The sequence below is a fragment of the Chiloscyllium plagiosum genome, chromosome 9, assembly GCF_004010195.1.
Source record: "Chiloscyllium plagiosum isolate BGI_BamShark_2017 chromosome 9, ASM401019v2, whole genome shotgun sequence".
In the NCBI taxonomy this organism is placed as follows: Eukaryota; Metazoa; Chordata; class Chondrichthyes; order Orectolobiformes; family Hemiscylliidae; genus Chiloscyllium; species Chiloscyllium plagiosum.
Window position 1 is genome coordinate 10,988,015 of NC_057718.1, and position 19,612 is coordinate 11,007,626.

Consider the following 19,612-nt stretch of genomic DNA (forward strand, 5'->3'; position numbering starts at 1 on the left):
CTTGCTTTTAGATGGTGTTATTGAAACTGCCTCTTTCCAGGCAAGGAGAGTGCGTTCCATTACATTTCTGATTTGAGCCAAGTAGTTGATGGACCGTCTTTGGGAAGCTTGTGAGTGAGTTACTCAACACCAAATTCCCAGCTTCTGATGTGCCCTTGTAGCCACAGTATTAATATTGTTATAATTAGGTGAGGAGAGGTCATAGGTCCACTCTTTCTTTTGTAACTCATGATCATTTGCAACAATTTTTACATTATTTGAAAGCATCTAGCAACCACATTTAATTAAATGTAGTTAACCAGATTGAGAATGATGGAGGGCGAATTTCAAGGTTTTCTTGAGTGCAAGAGAGCGTTTTGTTACCTACTATCCTGAAAAATATAATAAGGCATGACATTAAACAGGAACACAAATAAGAGCTTGCAAAAAAGGGTGAGGTAGACAAGCAGGAGGCTGGAAGAACACAGCAAACCAGGCAGCATCAGGAGGTGGAGAAGTCCACGTTTCAGGTATAATCCTTCTTCAGGATTTCTCTACCTGCTGATTCTGCCTGGCTTGCTGTGTTCTTCGACCATCCTGTGTGTCTCCCTTGGATTTCAGCATCTGCAGTTTTTTTTGTCTGTGTAAAGAAGGTGAGGGCAGGGAGAGGGTTGTAGTACAGATGGGAAGGTAAAGGCAAATGCAGTTCCAGATTTTAAGACTCCCTGAGTTGTGAGAGTCGAACTGATTAGCTATTGTTGTGTTTCTTTATCAATGACAAATGTTTCAAGATTGAATGCTCAGTAAATCAGTTTTCTGAGTTCCTTTTCATCAACACCTGTCTGTAGGATTGAGATTGAACGGAGAGAGAGAAGAGCTTCCAGTATACTTGCCATTATTAGTGTGCATTTCTTTTTCTCTCTCTCTTTGCTCAAAAGCTGATTTTGATATACATTCCTTTGCAGATGTTGGTGTATTTGTCATTGTTTCATTCCAAACTGGATAATTGTGGGCAACATTTCATCTGAATATGTACAATTATCGTGCAAATGCAAGTAAAACATGAGATGCAAATTTCTTGATACCTCATTGAATTTCGGTGCATCTTGTTTAAAGTGGTATTTTCAATACAGATAGTTTTGTATATTTCATGTAAGTTGCCTGAAGTTGTCAGGTGATTACAGCAGCCAATGTAGTTCAGCAGTGACCTTTTAAAAACCATTTTTAGTTTGTGAAAGTCTCATGTATTAAACTCAGGTTATGGAAGTTGAATGTTGATGGTTCATTTTCACTGTGATCAAAGCAATATGGCTCCTCCAGTTCGGTATCTGGTCAATAGTAAACTTCGGCCACCTTACCTCAGTTTGTTGATAATGGGGGATTCAGTGATGGTAATTCTATTGAATGCCAAGGAAAGATGGTTAAACTCTCTCTGGTTGGGGGTGTTGTTGTCTGAAACTGTGTGGCACAGTACTTAATTACTACTTACCTGTCAGCTCAATGCTGAATATTGTCCAGGTCTGCTACATATGGCCATGGACCGCTTCAGAATCTGACAAATCTCAAATGTATTGGACATTGTGAAACACTTTATACATGTTTGTTTGTTTCTATGAAATCTTTATCTTTTACTTCCTCCCTCAGTATTGCTTGTCTGGTCATCCGACATTGCCATGTAATGTCTTGAAGTTCAAATCAACCACCATTATGCTCGATTGTGGGTTAGACATGACCTCGGCCCTTCATTTCTTACCTTTGCCGCTTGTCCACAGGTAAGTGTGTCCTATTGAATATCTCAATATTTCTAGTGTGATTTAGACTGGCATTTAAAGACATCGCTCATATCTTTCAACTTAAATATTGATTTTTGGGTTTTGATTTACTGACTTAGGGATTTTTGTGTGTCTGAAAGGTTAATAATAAACCTGAATGTTTCTGTAGCAATGGTGATTTGTTTTAACTGTTTTGTGAGGGCTAGTTCCAGGCAGTGATTTTTATTTACCTTCAGGGGATTTACAACCTAGCAAGAGATTGCCTCAAGAACTTTGTTAGAAATTTCTGGACTTGTTCTTTTTAAGGTTAGGGTAAACATTTAAACGCTTAGAGAGATTTTGTTCAGATTTACTTTGTTTTGGCTGGTTCTGCAGAAGTTTCCATGTGTAAAGTTGCTCTCGTGAAAGGGAGAAGATAGTTAGATTTGCTAACACTAGATTACCTTAAAGTAGGGAGTTAGTGATGGTTCCACACTGGAAGTGCTTTGATAAAACTCTGAAGAGGTTATTTGAAGCTGACAATATTTAAGCTAAGATGTGTGATAGCTCCAGGAAGAAGCTTTTCCAGATTGAGAATTGGAGTCAAACCCATTGATGTGTTAGAGAAAGGGATTTTCTGGTGTGAGTACTGTACAAGGGATGTTTATGGGTATCATATAGAAATGTTTTGCGATCTGTAAGGGTGTGATTTGAGGATTGATGGCATTGTATTTGCGTGCTTCAAAATCTTTAATGTCAAATCTTGTGTTCTAAGTAAATGGTCTGGTTTATTCTATTTTAACTCTACTCCTTTCGCTTAGCTTACATGTTTTATTGTGAATGACAAATCTGGAATAGCACATGCTTATATTTCAATGAGAGACCAACTTGTTAAAAACCAAATGAAAACAAAACAGAAATATGATCCAACAAGTCAGATTTCTGTCTAGGATCTGACTTGACCAGTGATAGTATCAATTAACATTGGGTGACATTTAAAATTATGATCCACAGACTATTCATTGTTCTGCAAATATACCGCTTGATGCAAAGTTGCAATATACATATATATACTAAAAACAGCCTCGGTTAAAACTGCAGTTTCTGCCAAATTATCTGAGCTAAACTGGGGTAATGATAAGGATGGAACATCGGTGACCCTAGGCTCCGAATAACAAAACTAACCTGTGTTCCTGCTGCTGATCTGATCACTGGAGTTATGGGACATCACTACACATTTTTATAATTGCAAAGTATGTAAATCCTATCTCTCTCGCATCCATTCCCCCCAATACACCACAAACATGAGCCTAAAGTTGCTGCTGTTTCAGTAGACTTGGACAAAACTGCCTTCATTTTGCAAAAGCTGGACCAGTCTTCAGGGGCAAAGTTTGGCGTCCAGTCCTTTGTGACAGGACCATGTCAGAACCATGGCACCAGCATGTACGGGGGCGAGAAATGCTAGTTCAAAATGGGAAGCAAGGAGAATGCTCCATCTAACCTCCTAAAGAGAGTGGGGAGTAACTTTGGGAGGCAAATGAACAATAAAGTGAAGTAACTGACCAACCAGAGCTTAAAACAAATCCACTGTGCTCTGGAATGCCTTCAAAAGAAATAATGGAAATCTGTTCAATTTCGCTCATCCTGTCTCTCCTGCCTCCATCCCTTCCAATTAGGCCCCAAAATAACCCTACTCCTGCCTGACATTGCAGCTGTTTCAGTTGAATTGCACCATGTGGACAAATATCTTTTATTTTGCAAGAAATGGACCTGCCTTCAGCAGTGAAGTTCCACCACTTCTCCTAAATGTGGCCTTTACTGGCTCGGCTCGTGTGTGAGAATGGATAGAATGATGAACAGGAGAGACTGGTTGCTGTCCCAAGTAATCACAAAGCGACTGAGCATCGTGCTTCTCCAGTGACTCATTACACTAACAGCCCATTAGGAATGTTTAACAAATCCAAGCCTATTTCAGGGGAAACTTTCTGGGAAAAAAAGGTGATCACACAAATACCAAAAGATCACAGTGATCTTGTTATCCTTCCCTTATATCCACACCAGAACCATGCAATTGACTCTTAACTGCCTTCTTAAATGAACTGAACAAGCTACTCAGTTCAAAGGCAATTAGAGATCAGCAACAAATGATGGCCTTGCTGGTGATGCCCAGGTGCCATGACAGAATGAAGGAAAATCAGGCTGTCCTGGATGGTGTCTCACACTGCATGTTGCTGGAATTGTCAAGAGTATTCCAATACAATCTTGACTTGTGATTTTTATAGATGGCGCATAGACTTAAGGGAGTCATAAGGTGGTGTTTGCCACAGAATTCCCAGTCTCTGACTGCATGATAACATTTATTGTCCAACAGGTTTATTTGCTATCACAAGCTTTCAGAGCATTGTCCCTCTACTTGACGTGATGAAGGGGCAATGCTCTGAAAGCTTGGGATTTGAAATAACCCTGTTGGACTATAGCCTGGTATTGTCTGACTTCTGACCTTGTCCAACCCAGTCCAACACTAGCCTCCACATCATGATAATGTTTATAACTGCCTTATATATATGGTTTGGCCAGTTCATTTTACGGTCAGTGCGTGTACTATATTAAAAGGCCTTGAAGAAGCATCACAATAGCGATAAAAACATTTTGATTGCAGCAAAGTTTTTTTTTGTAAGGCCATGTTTCTTTTTGTCCCCCAGCCCAAGACTTTCTAAGCTCCCAGGCTGGATTTCAAAAGATGGTAACGCCATGCTTGAAAAGGTAAAGTAGGACGACTTCACTGTACAAGTATGACTGTACAAGTTCTTCTGAATGTTGATTATAATCGTTCACAATTCTCTTGCAGTAAATAATATATTTGTCTTTCTCAGTATCACTTTGTTGTCCCCTCTTGTCCTCTCTCCCTCCCGTCAAGGATAACTGTGCGACCTGCAGATAATCCAATGCAGTTTCCAGTGCCTTATTTGCAATGCGAAACTTGGTGTTTCATAGAATCCCTACAGTGCGGAAACAGGCCCTTCGGCCCAACAAGTCCACACCAACCCTCTGAAGAGTAATCCACCCAGACCCATTCCCCTAATATCCTATATTTATCCTTGACTAATCCCCCAAACTTACACATCCCTGAACACCATGTGCAATTTAGCATGGCCGGTTCACCTAACCTTGATCTTTTATTACGTATTGATCCAATACTCAGATTCTTGTTGTCTCTATTTTAAAATAATCATGGCAAGAGCTCCAATCTCTTGTCACACCAAACTTGGGAAAGTGCACTGATACTTGAGCCCAAAAGTTAAAAGTTGAGTCAAAGTCCCCAATTTACCTGTCTTTTGGATTCAAGTTAATAAAAAGCACTGATCAGGTTTCTGGACTCAAGACTATTTACTAAAATTAAATCATTTCTAACCACAGACTAATAAAAATGAACTATCAGCCTATAACACTATTGCTTGAAATTCTTAAACTCCCCATTCCGACTTCTTACACCTCTACACATAGAATCATAGAATTTTACAGTACAGAAGGAGGCCATTCGATCCATTGTGTCTGTACTGGCTTGCAAAACAGCTACCCAGCTAGTCCTCTTCTCCATCTGTAACCCATAGCCCCACCAATACATCATTTTCAAATATACATCCAGTTCTCTTTTGAAACCTCCTAGGAAATCCAAGTCCTCCACTCTCCACTCTCAAAGGCAGTGCATTTTAATTCTTGAAAGCTTTCTGAGTCAGGAAGTTTCTCCTCATCTCACTCCTAGCTGTCTTGGTGACAGTCATGAAATTGTGACCCCCTTAGCTACTGGCATAGCAAGTCCTGGAAATAGAATATCCTTCTTTACCCTGTCAAAATTGTTCATATTTTTTAAGCAGCACAATTAGGTCACTTTTTAATCTCTGTTCTAAGGAGAATAAGGCCAATTTCTCAAATCTTTCCTTGTATCTAAAATTCCTCATTCCTGGTATCATTCAGTAAATCTCCTTTGCAGCCTCTTCAATAATTTTTGTTTATTTACTCATGGGGCTTGGCCATGAGAAGGTAGTGGTGAGCTTCAGTCCAACTCATTCATGTCAAACAGATATCCCAAATTATTCTAATCCCATTTGCCAGCATTTGGCCCATTTCCCTCTAAACCTTTCTTATTAATATACTCATCCAGATGCCTTTTAAATATTGTAATTGTAGCAGCCTCCACCGCTTCCTCTGCCAGCTCATTCCATACACGCGCTGCCCTCTGTGTGAAAAGTTGCCCCTTGGTTCCCTTTTTAAATCTTTTCCCCCTCATCTTAAACTTATGCATCTGGTTTTGGACTTCCCTACTCTGGGGAAAAAGACCTTGGCTATTCACTCTCTATCTGTGCCTCTTAGCCTCCTCCGCTCCAGGGAAAATAGCTCCAGCCTATTCAGCCTCTCTCTGTACCTCAACTCTCCAACCTGACATAGGAAATTGAGATTGGAACCTCCCATGCTGATCATGCCAGCTGGGGAGGCGTTTAAACTCTGAATATGGTACAAGTCTTCTTTCACTCCTTCAGAAGCAATTTATTAATTAGTTGTAATTTCTTGCTTATTGTTTTAATAGTGGTGATCTAATGTTTCCATTCTAGGAGCTGAAAGATTGTGCTGGACGAGTATTCGTTGACTCTGTGCCAGAGTTCTGTCTGCCAGAGGTAAAAAAAAACCCTTGTGTTTGAGTAACCCTCAGAAGGAGCAGTAGACTAGAGTACATAAAATCAAGCTACCTGACCACTGGAGCTCTCCGAAAACTGGAAACCTTTTAGATCAGTCTTAAATCGAGTAATTGTTTTCTAAACAATGTATTTTAGCAATTTTGCATGATATAGCTACAGACAAGTAAACCTCTTCGCCTGCTGTTTTATCCCATTCTCCAAATTATTCTTGACTATACTGAACTAAGCTTGACTCAAACTATCCATGGCGAAAGTGGGTACTGCAGTTGCTGGAGTTTCGAGTCAAGATTAGAGTGGTGCTGGAAAAGCACATCAGGTCAGGCAGCATCCGAGGAGCAGGAAAATCAACTTTTTGGGCAAAAGGCCTTCATCAGGAATTCCTTTTGCTGGAAACGTCGATTTTCCTGCTCCTCGGATGTTGCCTGACCTGCTGTGCTTTTCCAGCACCACTCTAATCTTGACTCAAACTGTCCATGCCTGAACTGTCTGACCCAAAATATCTGAAATACAACAGTCTCTGATTTAAGGTACTGTGCTTGTAGTTCAGTGTTAGTTATGCAGTGTTCCATTTCTGTTTGTACTGGTGCCTCTGGTAGTAAAATTAGCAGACTCCCATTCATACAGCCCCTAACAATAAAATGATGGATCCCCATTCAGGCACTGGCTTCTCCAGCAGTAACAATTTATCTCAGCTGCCATTCATGTATTTGCTTCCTTGACACAGTATACTTTCCTTGGGTCAAGCTGCAGAGCGTCAACACCCAGTCAGTCTGACATCAGTACATTGGTGACAATGACTCCAGCAGTTCTGAAAACCATGAGTGTTATTGTTGCTGATCGTGCAGCCAGAGTGACAAAGCGAGATGGGGACCGGGTTTAAACATAAAATATTTCGATTTCCTGAGATTGAGAGAGTGCATTTTCTTAAGCATATTTCCTTCTCTTTCTGTGTTTGCAAATGGTAGTTACACTTAAGCCTATTTCACTTTAAGGCTGCAATCCTCTTAAATGTTTGTAATGTCCATTACAGACAGAGTTGTTGGACCTCTCCACTGTAGATGTGATCCTGATATCAAATTATCACTGTATGATGGCATTGCCATATATTACAGAGCACACTGGCTTCACTGGCACAGTCTATTCCACTGAACCCACAATGCAGATTGGAAGGTAAGCATTTCTGTTTTTTAAATTTTCTCATTTTACCTTTTCTACCTTTCCATTTGTTCCTGACAATGCTGATTGTGACCATAATGCTATTCCATGTGTAGGGTCTTCCTGTTTGTAACTCTATCAAAAGTGCCATTCAAGTTTTACTTGCAGGACAAACGTAATGTTTATCTGAAGGCCATCATGTATGGAAACATCACCATTACCAAGTTGGAACAATTTTAAAAGGGGTGCAAGAACAGAGAAATGTTTTGTATAAAGTTTTGATGATTGCAGACAAGTGGTTCGCAAAGCAATTGGGATTTTAGGTTTTATAAACATAGACATAGAATACAAAGTCCAGGGAGGTTCGGTGAATCTTGATAAAACACTAACTTGGCCTCAGCAGGAGTATTGAGTCCAATTCTGGGCACCAAGTAATGGTTGAAATATGAATTCAATGAATAAATCTGGAGTATAAAACTAGTCTCAGCAATGGTAACCATGATACTACAAGCAATTGCTGTAAATCTGTTCATTAATGGCCTTTATGGAAGGAAATCTGCCATCCTTACCTGATCTGGCTTACATATGATTCCAGGTCCACTTGACAGACAAAATGGGCTCTTTTTAGGCACACAAGACTAATAGACCATTCAGCCACTCAAAGATTCTAAACTATGATTGATCACATATATCAATACCACTTTCCCATGCTCTCTAGATGAATTGAATTGAATTTATTGTCACGTGTACCGAGGCACAGTGAAAAGCTTTGTCTTGCAAGCAATACAGATCACAGAGTTAAGTAGCATAGATTAGTAAATAATATGTAAACAGCAGCAAAAACAAAAACTTAGGTACAGGTGAATGTGAAGAGTTCATATGTCCATTCAGTATTCTAACAAGAGTAGGGTAGAATCTGTTTCGCAACTGGCCAGTGCGTATGTTCAGGCTTCTGTACCTTCTCCCGATGGTGGAGGTTGTAGAAAAACATTGCCAGGGTGAGATGGACCTTTTTGAATGCTGGTGGTCTTTCCTTGATATTGGGCCTGGTAGATGGATTCTTTGGATGGGGGGTTGACCTTTGTGATTGTCCAGGCTGAGTTCACCACTCTCTGTAACCATCTCCGATCTTGAATAGTACAGTTGCCATACCAGGTAGTGATACATCCGGACAGAATGCTCTCGATGGTGCACCTATAAAAGTTGGCAAGGTTATTTGCCATCATGCCAAATTTTCTTAGCTGCCTGAGGAAGAAGAGACGTTGTTGGGTCTTTGTAACCAGTGCACCGCATGAAGAGTCCAAGAAAGCTTGTCCAAGGATACACCTATCCTTGATGTCATTCGGATCTAGAAATTTATCAATTTCTGAATTGAACTTCTCAATGACCTAAGTCTCCATAGAGAATTCTGGGCTGTAACAACTCTGAGTGTATTTCCAAAGGTCAGTCAGAGATACTTGATTTGACACAGATTAGTAAAGTAAGTGGAAAGAAGTACAAGGTGAAGAGAGGAAGATTCAAGTTCAGTATAAAAAAGCGTTAGAGAGGTGTTGCTTTTTAGTTTTTGGAGCAATTTTTAAAAAGCAATTAATTTCACTTCATTCGAGATCTTGTAGAGAAATACATAAACTACAACCAGAATCATTGTAGGTCTATTTATTCTGCCTTCCTGATAATCCTTTCCACTCTTGAAGTGTTCTAATAATTGATCTGATGTGGATCATTATTTACTTTTAAACTTTATTCTTGGGATGTGAGAATCGAAGGCATTACTGACAGTTATTGTTCATTCAAGAGGGTGGTGATGAGAATTGTAAAGGAAGTGTCTCTGCAGTGTTGTTAAAAACGGAGATTCAGGATTTTGCCCAGTGGTGATGAAGGTACAGTGATATAAATGTCTCGAGGAGGATAATAACTGACATGGAGGGGACTTAGAACATAGAATCATACAGCACAGAAGTAGACCCTTTAGCCCATCCAGGTAGTATTGGATCCTTTAAAGAACAATTCAGTTAGTCCCAGTCCACTGCTCTTTTCCCAAATCCCTGCAATTTTTCTTGTTTAAGTACCAATGTTGGCTGTCCAGCAATATGTTGGTAAATCAAGGTAAAATACAGAAGTACTGAACAGGCACACAAGACAAATGGCACCTAAAGGACGAAGTTAATTTTAGGGTTGATCCCTAATGCCTGAACCTGTAGGAGAAACATGCATAATTTTATTTTACTTGTCCCACGCTGTAGTATGGGTTGCCTGCACAGTTAAGCACATTCACAAAGCAGTAATGTGTAAAGCCATTGATAGTGTTCAGAAATAGGGTTGCAAAATAATCTTGGCCTTAATTGTGACCCCAATGCCTGACACATTAGCAGTTTTAGAGACACTTGAGAACAGACGTGCTGCTCTCTGCTGTTCTTTCACAAGATCACTGTTGAACTTCAAGCTTCACTACTTACTAGCTACACATCTCTCAATGACTACTAGCTATGGAATCCTAGCTAGTTAAGATGTGAAAAAAACAAATATAGGAACATAGCTTCTCCCTATAATGATTAAATCTAATGTCTGTTAAACTCCGAACCTTGAAACTATAAAGATCTTAATCAAATGAACAGAGCTTTATTCTACACTCTTCATTTCTTTTCATATTTTTACATTTTACTTCGTATAATTGATAACTTAACTTAAAGGGGAGGCATGGTGTTTCAGTGGTTAGCACTGCCCCCTCACAGTGTCAGAGACCCGGGTTCGATTCCAGCCTTGGGTGACTGTTTGTGTGGATTTTTCACATTCTCCCTGTGTCTGCGTGGGTTTCCTCCGGGTGCTCCGGTTTCCCCTCTCAATCACAAAGATGTGTGGTTTAGTTGAATTGGGCAATTTAGCATGGCCATAGTGTTCAGGGATGTGTAGGCTAGGTGCAAATGTGGGATAATGGGGTAGGGATGGGTGGGTTACTCTTCTGAGGGTCAGTGTGGATCTTTTGGGCCAAAGGGCCTGTTTCCACGATGTGGGGATTCTATGATTAACTCATTTTATCTCTTGTCTATGACCTATCTTGATTTTTAAATTGATGACTTTTTGATAACATAATGGTGTGTGGCCACTGCAGCTCAATGCATTTCCATTGTAGTAAAATCATCATTTCAATAGTTATATATTTTTTCTCCTCTCCTATTCTTAAAGGCTTCTCATGGAAGAGCTGGTCAACTTTATGGAGCGTGTACCAAAGCCACAGTCTGCCACCAATTGGAAGAATCGGGAAATGCTCAGGTTAAATAATGAGCTGAATTAAACTGTGACTGTTTTTTCTCTTTACATTTTACAAGTGTTCTTTGTCCACTTTTTAATTTTTAGGTGAGCAGGTTATGAAAAAACACTCTAATATTAGGAATATTAAGTGAGGAAATGCCTGCAAAATTGCGTGGAGTACCCCAATACACTCTGAATGGCTACCGATAACACTTATGGACTTAAAGATTAACTGGAACAGCCAGATAAATACAGCGGTTGTAGTATATACTGTACTATCTATAATGTGCACTGCAGTAACTCCCCCAGGAGGCAAATCCCAAAGGCATGACCTCAACCATTGAGAAGAACTACGATACAGGAGCAGGGAAACATCATAATTTGTGACTTCCCCTCCAAGCCATACAACATCCTGATTTGGAAACCTTTAAGCCATTTCTTTATCATCGGTGAATCATTAGTGTGGAACTCACTCCCTAATGGGACTGTGAGTGTGTCTACACCATATAGACTGCGGCAGTTCAAAAAGGTAGCTAATCACCACCACCTCCAGAGCAACTAGGAATGGGCAATAAATACTGACCTTGCCAGTGATGCCATCATCCCATTTTTTCAACTATATGTGGTGAGGGCCAGTGTGAGGTAGGATTTCCTCTTGTTTCTGTATGTTTGCAGCAGCATAAATATAGGTTGAAATTGCCCAAGCCTGCTGTTTAATATGCAATTGAATAGTCACTAAGTAGTCATGGAAAAGCGCAGCAGGTCAGGCAGCATCCAGGGAACAGGAGAATCGACATTTCGGGCATAAGCCCTTCTTCAGGCTTATGCCCGAAACGTCGATTCTCCTGCTCCTTGGATGCTGCCTGACCTGCTGCGCTTTTCCAGCAACACATTTTCAGCTCTGATCTCCAGCATCTGCAGACCTCACTTTCTCCACTAAGTAATCATGCCCTAGTCTTGGATGTCTGTCATCTTTTTAAGGTGTGGCCTGTCTTGTCATTGCCAACAGAAAATGTCGAAGACCTGTAAAGTCAGCTGTAAACACTGCCTCCAGTTTGAATAGGCTATTGCATGTGAGGAACATCCAGCTCCTTACATCATCTTAACCATGCCTCTGTCCCTCCCTTCCTTTTTCATTAGGAAGTGAGTTCATTGAGTCATTTGGAACATGGAAGGGTGCTATTTGTTCGAAATAAGCTGCTCTCCACTCAGTCCCATCTCTGAGTCTAGATGCTGGAAAAGCACAGCACGTCAGGCTGCATTCAAGGAGCAGGAGAATCGATATTTCGGGCATAGCCCTTCATCAGGAATCATGCCCGAAACATCGATTCTCCTGCTCCTCGGATGCTGCTTGACCTGCTGTGCTTTTCCAGCACTACACTCTCGACTCTGATCTCCAGCATCTGCAGTCCTCACTTTCTCCTCCCAGTCCCATTCCTGACTCACTGCCTGTAGTGCTCTAAGTTGTCATCCAACATTCTTTTGAAATCATTGTTTCTGGTTCCACATAGGAAATAGGAGTAGGTCATTCAACAAGATCATGGCTCAACCCTGGGAATCTTCCTCTCGTCTCATTTGCATCTTTCCCACACTATCTTAAATCTCTGTTCCATTAAACTTGTGTTCTTGGCTAGCGATGTTCAATTGAAACTTTTTACATAAAAAAGTCTTAGATATTTGTGAAATACAGCAAAGAAATCTGAAGCAAAAACAGAAGTTGCTGAAGAAGCTCAGCAGAGCTGGCAGCATCTCTGGAGAGGAGGGAAAGTTAATATTTTGAGTCCAGTGATATATGTTCCTCCCTCTTTCGCTCTGTGTCTAACTGCCGCAGTCTATCCAGCACAGAGAGGGTGAGACAGAGACTCGATTCTTAATTATTTCTACCAGTCTTCTGAGTCACTCATATTCTACTTTTAGTAATGAGCTCCTTTGTATGGACGTGACTTTTCTTTGCACAGTACCACGGTTCAGCACTGTACTTCGCCCTCATGAGTCTCAGTCAACCATCAGTAACTCCACCAAAATATCCTTCTGTACCTTTCTCATTGTTTTCAAGCTTCTTCTTCAATGGAAATTGCTGTTATCTCAGCTACTCCTTGTGGTTGCAAATCCATATTTTAACCACTCTCTGGGTAAAGAGGTGTCTCTTGAATTCCCTGTCATTATTATTCATTGTCTATCCTGTTCCTGCTTCCAGGCACTTACCTGCACCTCTAAAGGATGCTGTGGAAGTTTTAACATGGAAACGTTGTTACACAATGCCAGAGGTTAACTTGGCCCTAAGCAAGGTTCAGCTCGTAGGGTATTCTCAGAAAATAGTAAGTATTTGTTTATCATTCAAACTTACTGGGTGGAGGAAATACAATGGTGAGAATGCAGAGCAAAATTGTCAACTGTTCGGTCAATACCTTGGGTAAACCGTTTCACCTCAGTATTTTGCTTTGAGTTTTGTCTTCCAGTAGTTGTGGAGTTTTCTGTGTTTTTTCCTTTAAGGTTTATTTCTGGGGAGAGAGCAGCACAGTGGTAACATCACTGGACTTGTATCCAGAAACCCAGGTTAATATTCTGGAATAGGTCAGCAGATCTGGTGGCATCTGTGAAGAGAAATCAAAGTAAACATTTCAGGTCCAGTAACCCTTCCTTGGAACCTGTTCTGAGGAAGGGTTACTAAACCCAAAATGTTAACTTTGATTTCTCTTCACAGATGTTGCCAAATCTGCTGAGTTTTCCAACAACTTCTGTTTTCGTTTCTGATTTACAGCATCCGCAGTTCTTTTGGTTTTCAATATTCTGGGATCGCAGGTTCATGTCCCACCACAGAAATTGGTGGAATTTCAATTCAATTCTCGGTAATGGTGGCTGTGAAGCTATCATAGAGTCGTACAGCATGGAAACAGACCTTTCGGTCCAACTTATCCAAGCTGATCAGATATCCTAAACTGATCTTGTGCCGTTTTGCCAGCATTTGGCCCATGTCTCTGTCAACCATTCCTGTTCATGTACCCGTCCAGCTTCCATCAGTTGTTGTAAAAACCCAACTGGTTTTCAAAGGTCCCTTTAGGCTTGGGAATCAGCCATCCTTATACAGTCTGGCTTACTTGTGACTCCAGGCCCACAGCAATATGGTTGACTCCAAACTGTCTTGTGAATTTACCCAATATGCCACTCAGTGCAAGAACAAAGTAATGATAGGCAACAAATTCTGGCCTTACCAGTGACACCCACATCCCATCAAAGTATTTAAAAAAAACTTCCTAATTGATTATGTTATTTTATGTAAATTCATTGTGTTCTTCGAGAAGAAGAACGGCAACTTTTTCACACAGAGTAGTTCATGCGTGGAATGAATTGCCAGAGGAAGTGATGGATGCAGATACAGCTACAACATCTAAAAGACATTTGGACAGATACATGAATAGGAAAGGTTTAGAGGGATATGGGCCAAACGCAGGTGAGTCAGACTACTTTAGTTTGGGAAACTTGGTCAGCATGGATGATTTGGACTGAAGGGTCTGTTTCCGTGCTGTATGACTCTGTAAGAAACTAAATTCCTGTAGGTGAAAATGATTCCATCTGATCAACACAGATAATCAGTTATGGTTTTGAAAACTAGCTTAAATATATTTAGTTTAAAATCATGCTACACTGGGTTATGGTCCAGCATGTTTGTTTGGAAGTGTGGGCTTTTGCAGTACTGCTCCTTTGTCAGGTGGCTGGTGGGGCAGGATCATGGGACACGGAATTTGTGGTGGAAGATTAAGGTGTTGTGCAGCTGGTGCAATGTATTGAGTGGACCTGGATTGCTGTTGGGTCTTTGGTCGCTTGGAGTGGAGTTGCAGGTTTCGACTCATTGATGTGTAAATCCCACAACAACTTTCAATATGTCTCTGAAGTCATTAGTATTAAGTTAGTCTAGAGCAGTGTTTTGTAGAGGAATAAGAAGATACTATTTTTTGGGTCTGTAGACTGCAGAAGCAAAAATGGCCTTTAGTAGAGTGATATGCTCTTCTTGTCAGGTGTGGGAGTTTAGGGAGAGTTTATGTGTTACTGAGGAGTATATCTGCAAAACATGTCGTTGCAAATTCCATCAGATAGGATGGATCGGTTGGAGTGACAGAGGCAATGAGGAATTTACAAGAGCAAAGGGGTGTGATGGATGGCAGTTATAGGAAGGGAGAAAAGCCGCAGCTACAGTCACATAGATGGGTTAACTCCAGGAAAGGTAAGAGAGGTGGGCAGGTAGCGCAGGAGTCTTCTATGGCTATCCCCATTTCAAACAATTATGCTGTTTTGGAAAATGTAGGGGGTGATGGATTCTCAGGGAAATGTGTAGCACGAACAGCCAAGTTTCTGGTACCGGGACAGGCTGTAATGTAATGAGGGGTACATTGGGTTCCAAGCGATCGATTATGTTAGAGGACTCTCTAGTCAGAGGCACAGACAGATATTTCTGTGGCCCTGTGGGGGGGAGTGGAGGCGGTGGGGGAAATGACCCTAGGGGATAGTGAGGAAAGAGGTCAGTTTGAGACTGGTTGAGAAAACAAGCGAATCAAGCAGTCGGGGCAGGCATGGATCAATTAAACTGCATTTATTTCAATGCAAGAGGCCTAACAGGGAAGGCAGGTGAACTCGGGGCATAGGTAGGAACATGGGACTGGGATATCATAACAATTAAAGCAGAGAACAAGGAAGGACTGATCAATTAAACTGCATTTATTTCAATGCAAGAGGCCTAACAGGAAAGGCAGGTGAACTCAGGGCATAGGTAGGAACATGGGACTGGGATATCATAACAATTACAGGAATGTGGTTCAGGGATGGACAAGACTGGCAGCTTAATGTTCCAGGATATAAATGCTGCAGGAAGGATAGAAAGGGAGGCATGAGAGGAGGGGGAGCAGCATTTTTGACAAAGGATAGCAGTACAGCTATGCTGAGGGAGGATATTCCTGGAAATACATCCAGTGAGGTTATTTGGGTGAAACTGAGAAATAAGAAAAGGATGATCACCTTATTGGGGTTGTGTCATAGATCCCCTAATAGTCAACAGGAATTTGAGAAGCAAATTTGTAAGGAAATTTCAGTTATCTGTAAGAATAATAGGGTGATTATGGTAGGGAATTCTAACTTTTCAAACAAAGACTGGGACTGCCATAGTGTTAAGGGTTTAGATGGAGAAGAATTTGTGAAGTGTGTACAAGAAAATTTTCTGATTCAATATGTGGATGTACCTACTAGAGAAGGTGCAAAACTTGACCTACTCTTGGGAAATAAGGCAGGGCAGGTGACTGAGGTATCAGTGGGGAGTACTTTGCGACCAGCGACCATCATTCTACTAGTTTTAAAATAGTGATGGAAAAGGATAGACCAGATCTAAAAGTTGAAGTTCTAAATTGGAGGAAAGCTAATTTTGACAGTATTAGGCAAGAACTTTCAAAAGGTGATTGAGGGCAGATGTTTGCAAGTAAAGGGACGACTGGAAAATGAGAAGCCTTCAGAAATGAGACAACGAGAGTCCAGAGACAGTATAGTCCTTTTGGGGTGAAAGGAAAGTCTGGAAGGTACAGGGAATGCTGGATGACTAGAGAAATTGAGGGTTTGGTTAAGAAAAAGAAGGAAGCATATGCCAGGTGTAGACAGGATAGATCTAGTGAATCCTAAAATCAGTCAGAATATACTTAAGGAAATCAGGAGGGCAAAAAGGGAACATGGGATAGCTTTGGCAAATAGAGTTAAGAAGAATCCAAAAGGTTTTTATACATTAAGGACAAATGGGTAATTAAGGAGAGAATAGGGCACCTCAAAGATCAGCAAGAAAGCCTTTGTGTGGAGCCGCAGGAGATGGGGGAGAAACTAAATGAGTACTTTGCCCTCAGTGTTTACTGTGGAGAAGGACATGGAAGATATAGAATGTAGGGAAAAAGATGGTGATATCTTGAAAAATGTACATATTACAGAGGAGGAAGTGCCGTATGTCTTGAAACGCCAAAGTCGATAAATCCCCAGGACCTGATTAGGTGTACCCTAGAACTCTCTGGGAAGTTAGAGAAGTGATTGTTGGCCCCCTTGCTGAGATATTTATATCATCAATAGTCACAGGTGAGGTGTCAGGAGACTGAAGGTTGGCTCACTATTTAAGAAAGGTGGTAAGGACAAGCCAGGGAGCTAAAGACCAATGAGCCTGATGTCAGTGGTGGGCAAGTTGTTGGAGGGAATCCAAAGGGACAGGATTTACATGTATTTGGAAAGGCAAGGACTGATTAGGGATAGTCAGCATAGCTTTGTGTGTGGGAAATCGTGTCTCACTAAATTGATTGAGTTTTTTGAAGAAGTAACAAAGAGGATTGATGAAGGCAGAGCAGTGAACGTGATCTATATGATGTTTGACAAGGTTCCCAATGGGAGACTGGTTAGCAAGGTTAGGTCTCGTGGAATCCAGGGAGAATTAGCCAGTTGGATACAGAACAGGCTCAAAGGTAGAAGACAGAGGGTGGTGGTGGACGGGTGTTTTTCAGACTGGAGACCTGTGACCAGTGGAGTAGTTAACAAGTTTGCAGATGATACAAAAATTGGAGGTGTAGTGGACAGTGAGGAAGGTTACCTCAGATTATTACAACGGGATTTTGATCAGATGGGCCAATGGCTGAGGGGTGGGCGGCACGGTGGCACAGTGGTTAGCACTGCTGCCTCGCAGCGCCAGAGACCCGGGTTCAATTACCGTCTCAAGCGACTGTCTGTGTGGAGTTTGCATGAAGAAGGCATTTGATATGCTTTCCTTTATTGGTCAGAGTATTGAGTTATAGGAGTTGGGAGGTCATGTTGCGGCTGTACAGGACATTGGTTAGGCCACTGTTGGAATATTGCGTGCAATTCTGTTCTCCTTCCTGTTGGAAAGATGTTGTGAAACTTGAAAGGGTTCAGAAAAGATTTACAAGGATGTTGCCAGGGTTGGAAGGTTTGAGCTATAGGGAGAGGTTGAATAGGCTGGGGCTGCTTTCCCTGGATCGTCGGAGGCTGAGGGGTGACCTTATAGAGGTTTACAAAATTATGAGGGGCATGGATAGAATAAATAGGAAAAGTCTTTTCTCTGGGGTGGAGAAATCCAGAACTAGAGGGCATAGGTTTAGGGTGAGAGAGGAAAGATATAAAAGAGACCTAAGGGGCAACTTTTTCATGCAGAGGATAGTGTGTGTATGGAATGAGCTGCCAGAGGAAGTGATGGAAGCTGGTACAATTGCAACATTTAAAAGGCATCTGGATGGGTATGTGAATAGGAAGGGTTTGGAGGGATATGGGCCGGGTGCTGGCAAGTAGGACTTGAGGTTTGGATATCTGGTTGGCATGGACGAGTTGGACCGAAGAGACTGTTTCCATGCTGTACATCTCTATGACTCTGATAGTCTTGAATAGATGAATATTTTGATCAAACAAAAACAAGATCAATGATATTTTCTCTCCTGATTGTTAGTTGATAAATAGAAATGTTTTTGCACACAAGCTATGTGTACAGAATTGGGAGAAGTTGACAGCACCGAGGCTTGATCCTGAACAGTATAATGATAGTTGATGTGGAAAATGTTTAATGAAAAAGCCTGATTCAATGTGATAACATTTTGCCCTTCTATAGTTCCTTTAACATAGATGCATGCACCTCTAGAGGTTTTTTGGAGAATGTGTTGTCTGGTCTACTCTGCAGTTGGAGTCAAAACCAAAAATAATCGTCAATTGAAAAGAGAATTGTTGTGCTGATGTATTTCACCCACTATTGTGTGGAGTAATGTAAATTCTGTCCTTATCTCTACACATTTACATTAGAAGTTCCCATATCAACATTTATACTGCTTTCTACTTGTATACACTGTAGTTAAACCATCCCACTAGTGATTGTGTTGAATCACTTCCACTTCCAGGAAGATGTAAGTAGAGTGTGACCAGTTTACCATGTAAACGTAGATGTACAAGTTTATAATGAAAAATGTTCATAGAAATTGGTTGAAAATACAGAATTACTTTCCCTACGTATATATTTATTTCTATTAGAAACTATGAAATCAATTTTCTATTGAGGTCAAGTAGAACATTTCAGATACTCTCATCTGGAATGAGACCTTCAGTGTTAGTACTGATATCTATCAGGCAATTACTATCACACCACTGCCCTCTACATCCTTCCACTAATGGAAGGAGAAGAAAGTCAGCCACACATTAGTTGCTGATCACTATCAAAAAGAGCATTGCTGGAGGTATGTAGATGTGGATTTTGGATGAAGCCATATGTGAAGATCCAATGGTAGAATAGCCTACCAAAGTTGACTATCTTAGTGGACAGACTAACTCATCATTGCTTTCAGAAAGTAAGTGTGGAGCAGGCTCGTTTAAAGATGAGCATAGAGTCATGGAGATGTATAGCATGGAAACAGACCCTTCGATCCAACCCGTCCATGCCAACCAGATATCTCAACCCAATCTAGTCCCATCTGCCAGCACCTGGCCCATATCCCTCCAAACCCTTCCTATTCATATACCCATCCAAATGCCTCTTAAATGTTGGATTTGTAAAAGCCTTCACCACATCATCTGGCAGCTCATTCCATACCCATACCACCCTCTGCTTGAAAATGTTGCCCCTTAGGTCTCTTTTATATTTTTCCCCTCTCACCCTAAACCTATGCCCTCTAGTTCTGGACTCCCCAAATCCAGGGAAAAGACTTTGCCTATTTATCCTATCCATGCCCATCATAATTTTGTAAACCTCTATAAGGTCACCCCTCAGCCTCTGACGCT

At 41.1% G+C, this 19,612-nt stretch overlaps 1 protein-coding gene across 1 annotated transcript in view; it reads left to right on the forward strand.

The window, feature by feature from the left end:
• The window catches only part of ints9 (integrator complex subunit 9), a 36,015-nt gene that overhangs the window by 2,570 nt on the left and 13,833 nt on the right, over positions 1-19,612 (forward strand). The window contains exons 2-7 of the mRNA XM_043695373.1: positions 1,624-1,751; positions 4,433-4,493; positions 6,341-6,403; positions 7,455-7,594; positions 10,763-10,849; positions 13,026-13,146. Of these exons, the coding sequence (XP_043551308.1) occupies positions 1,624-1,751; positions 4,433-4,493; positions 6,341-6,403; positions 7,455-7,594; positions 10,763-10,849; positions 13,026-13,146 (600 nt within the window). The remainder of the gene's footprint in view (positions 1-1,623; positions 1,752-4,432; positions 4,494-6,340; positions 6,404-7,454; positions 7,595-10,762; positions 10,850-13,025; positions 13,147-19,612) is intronic.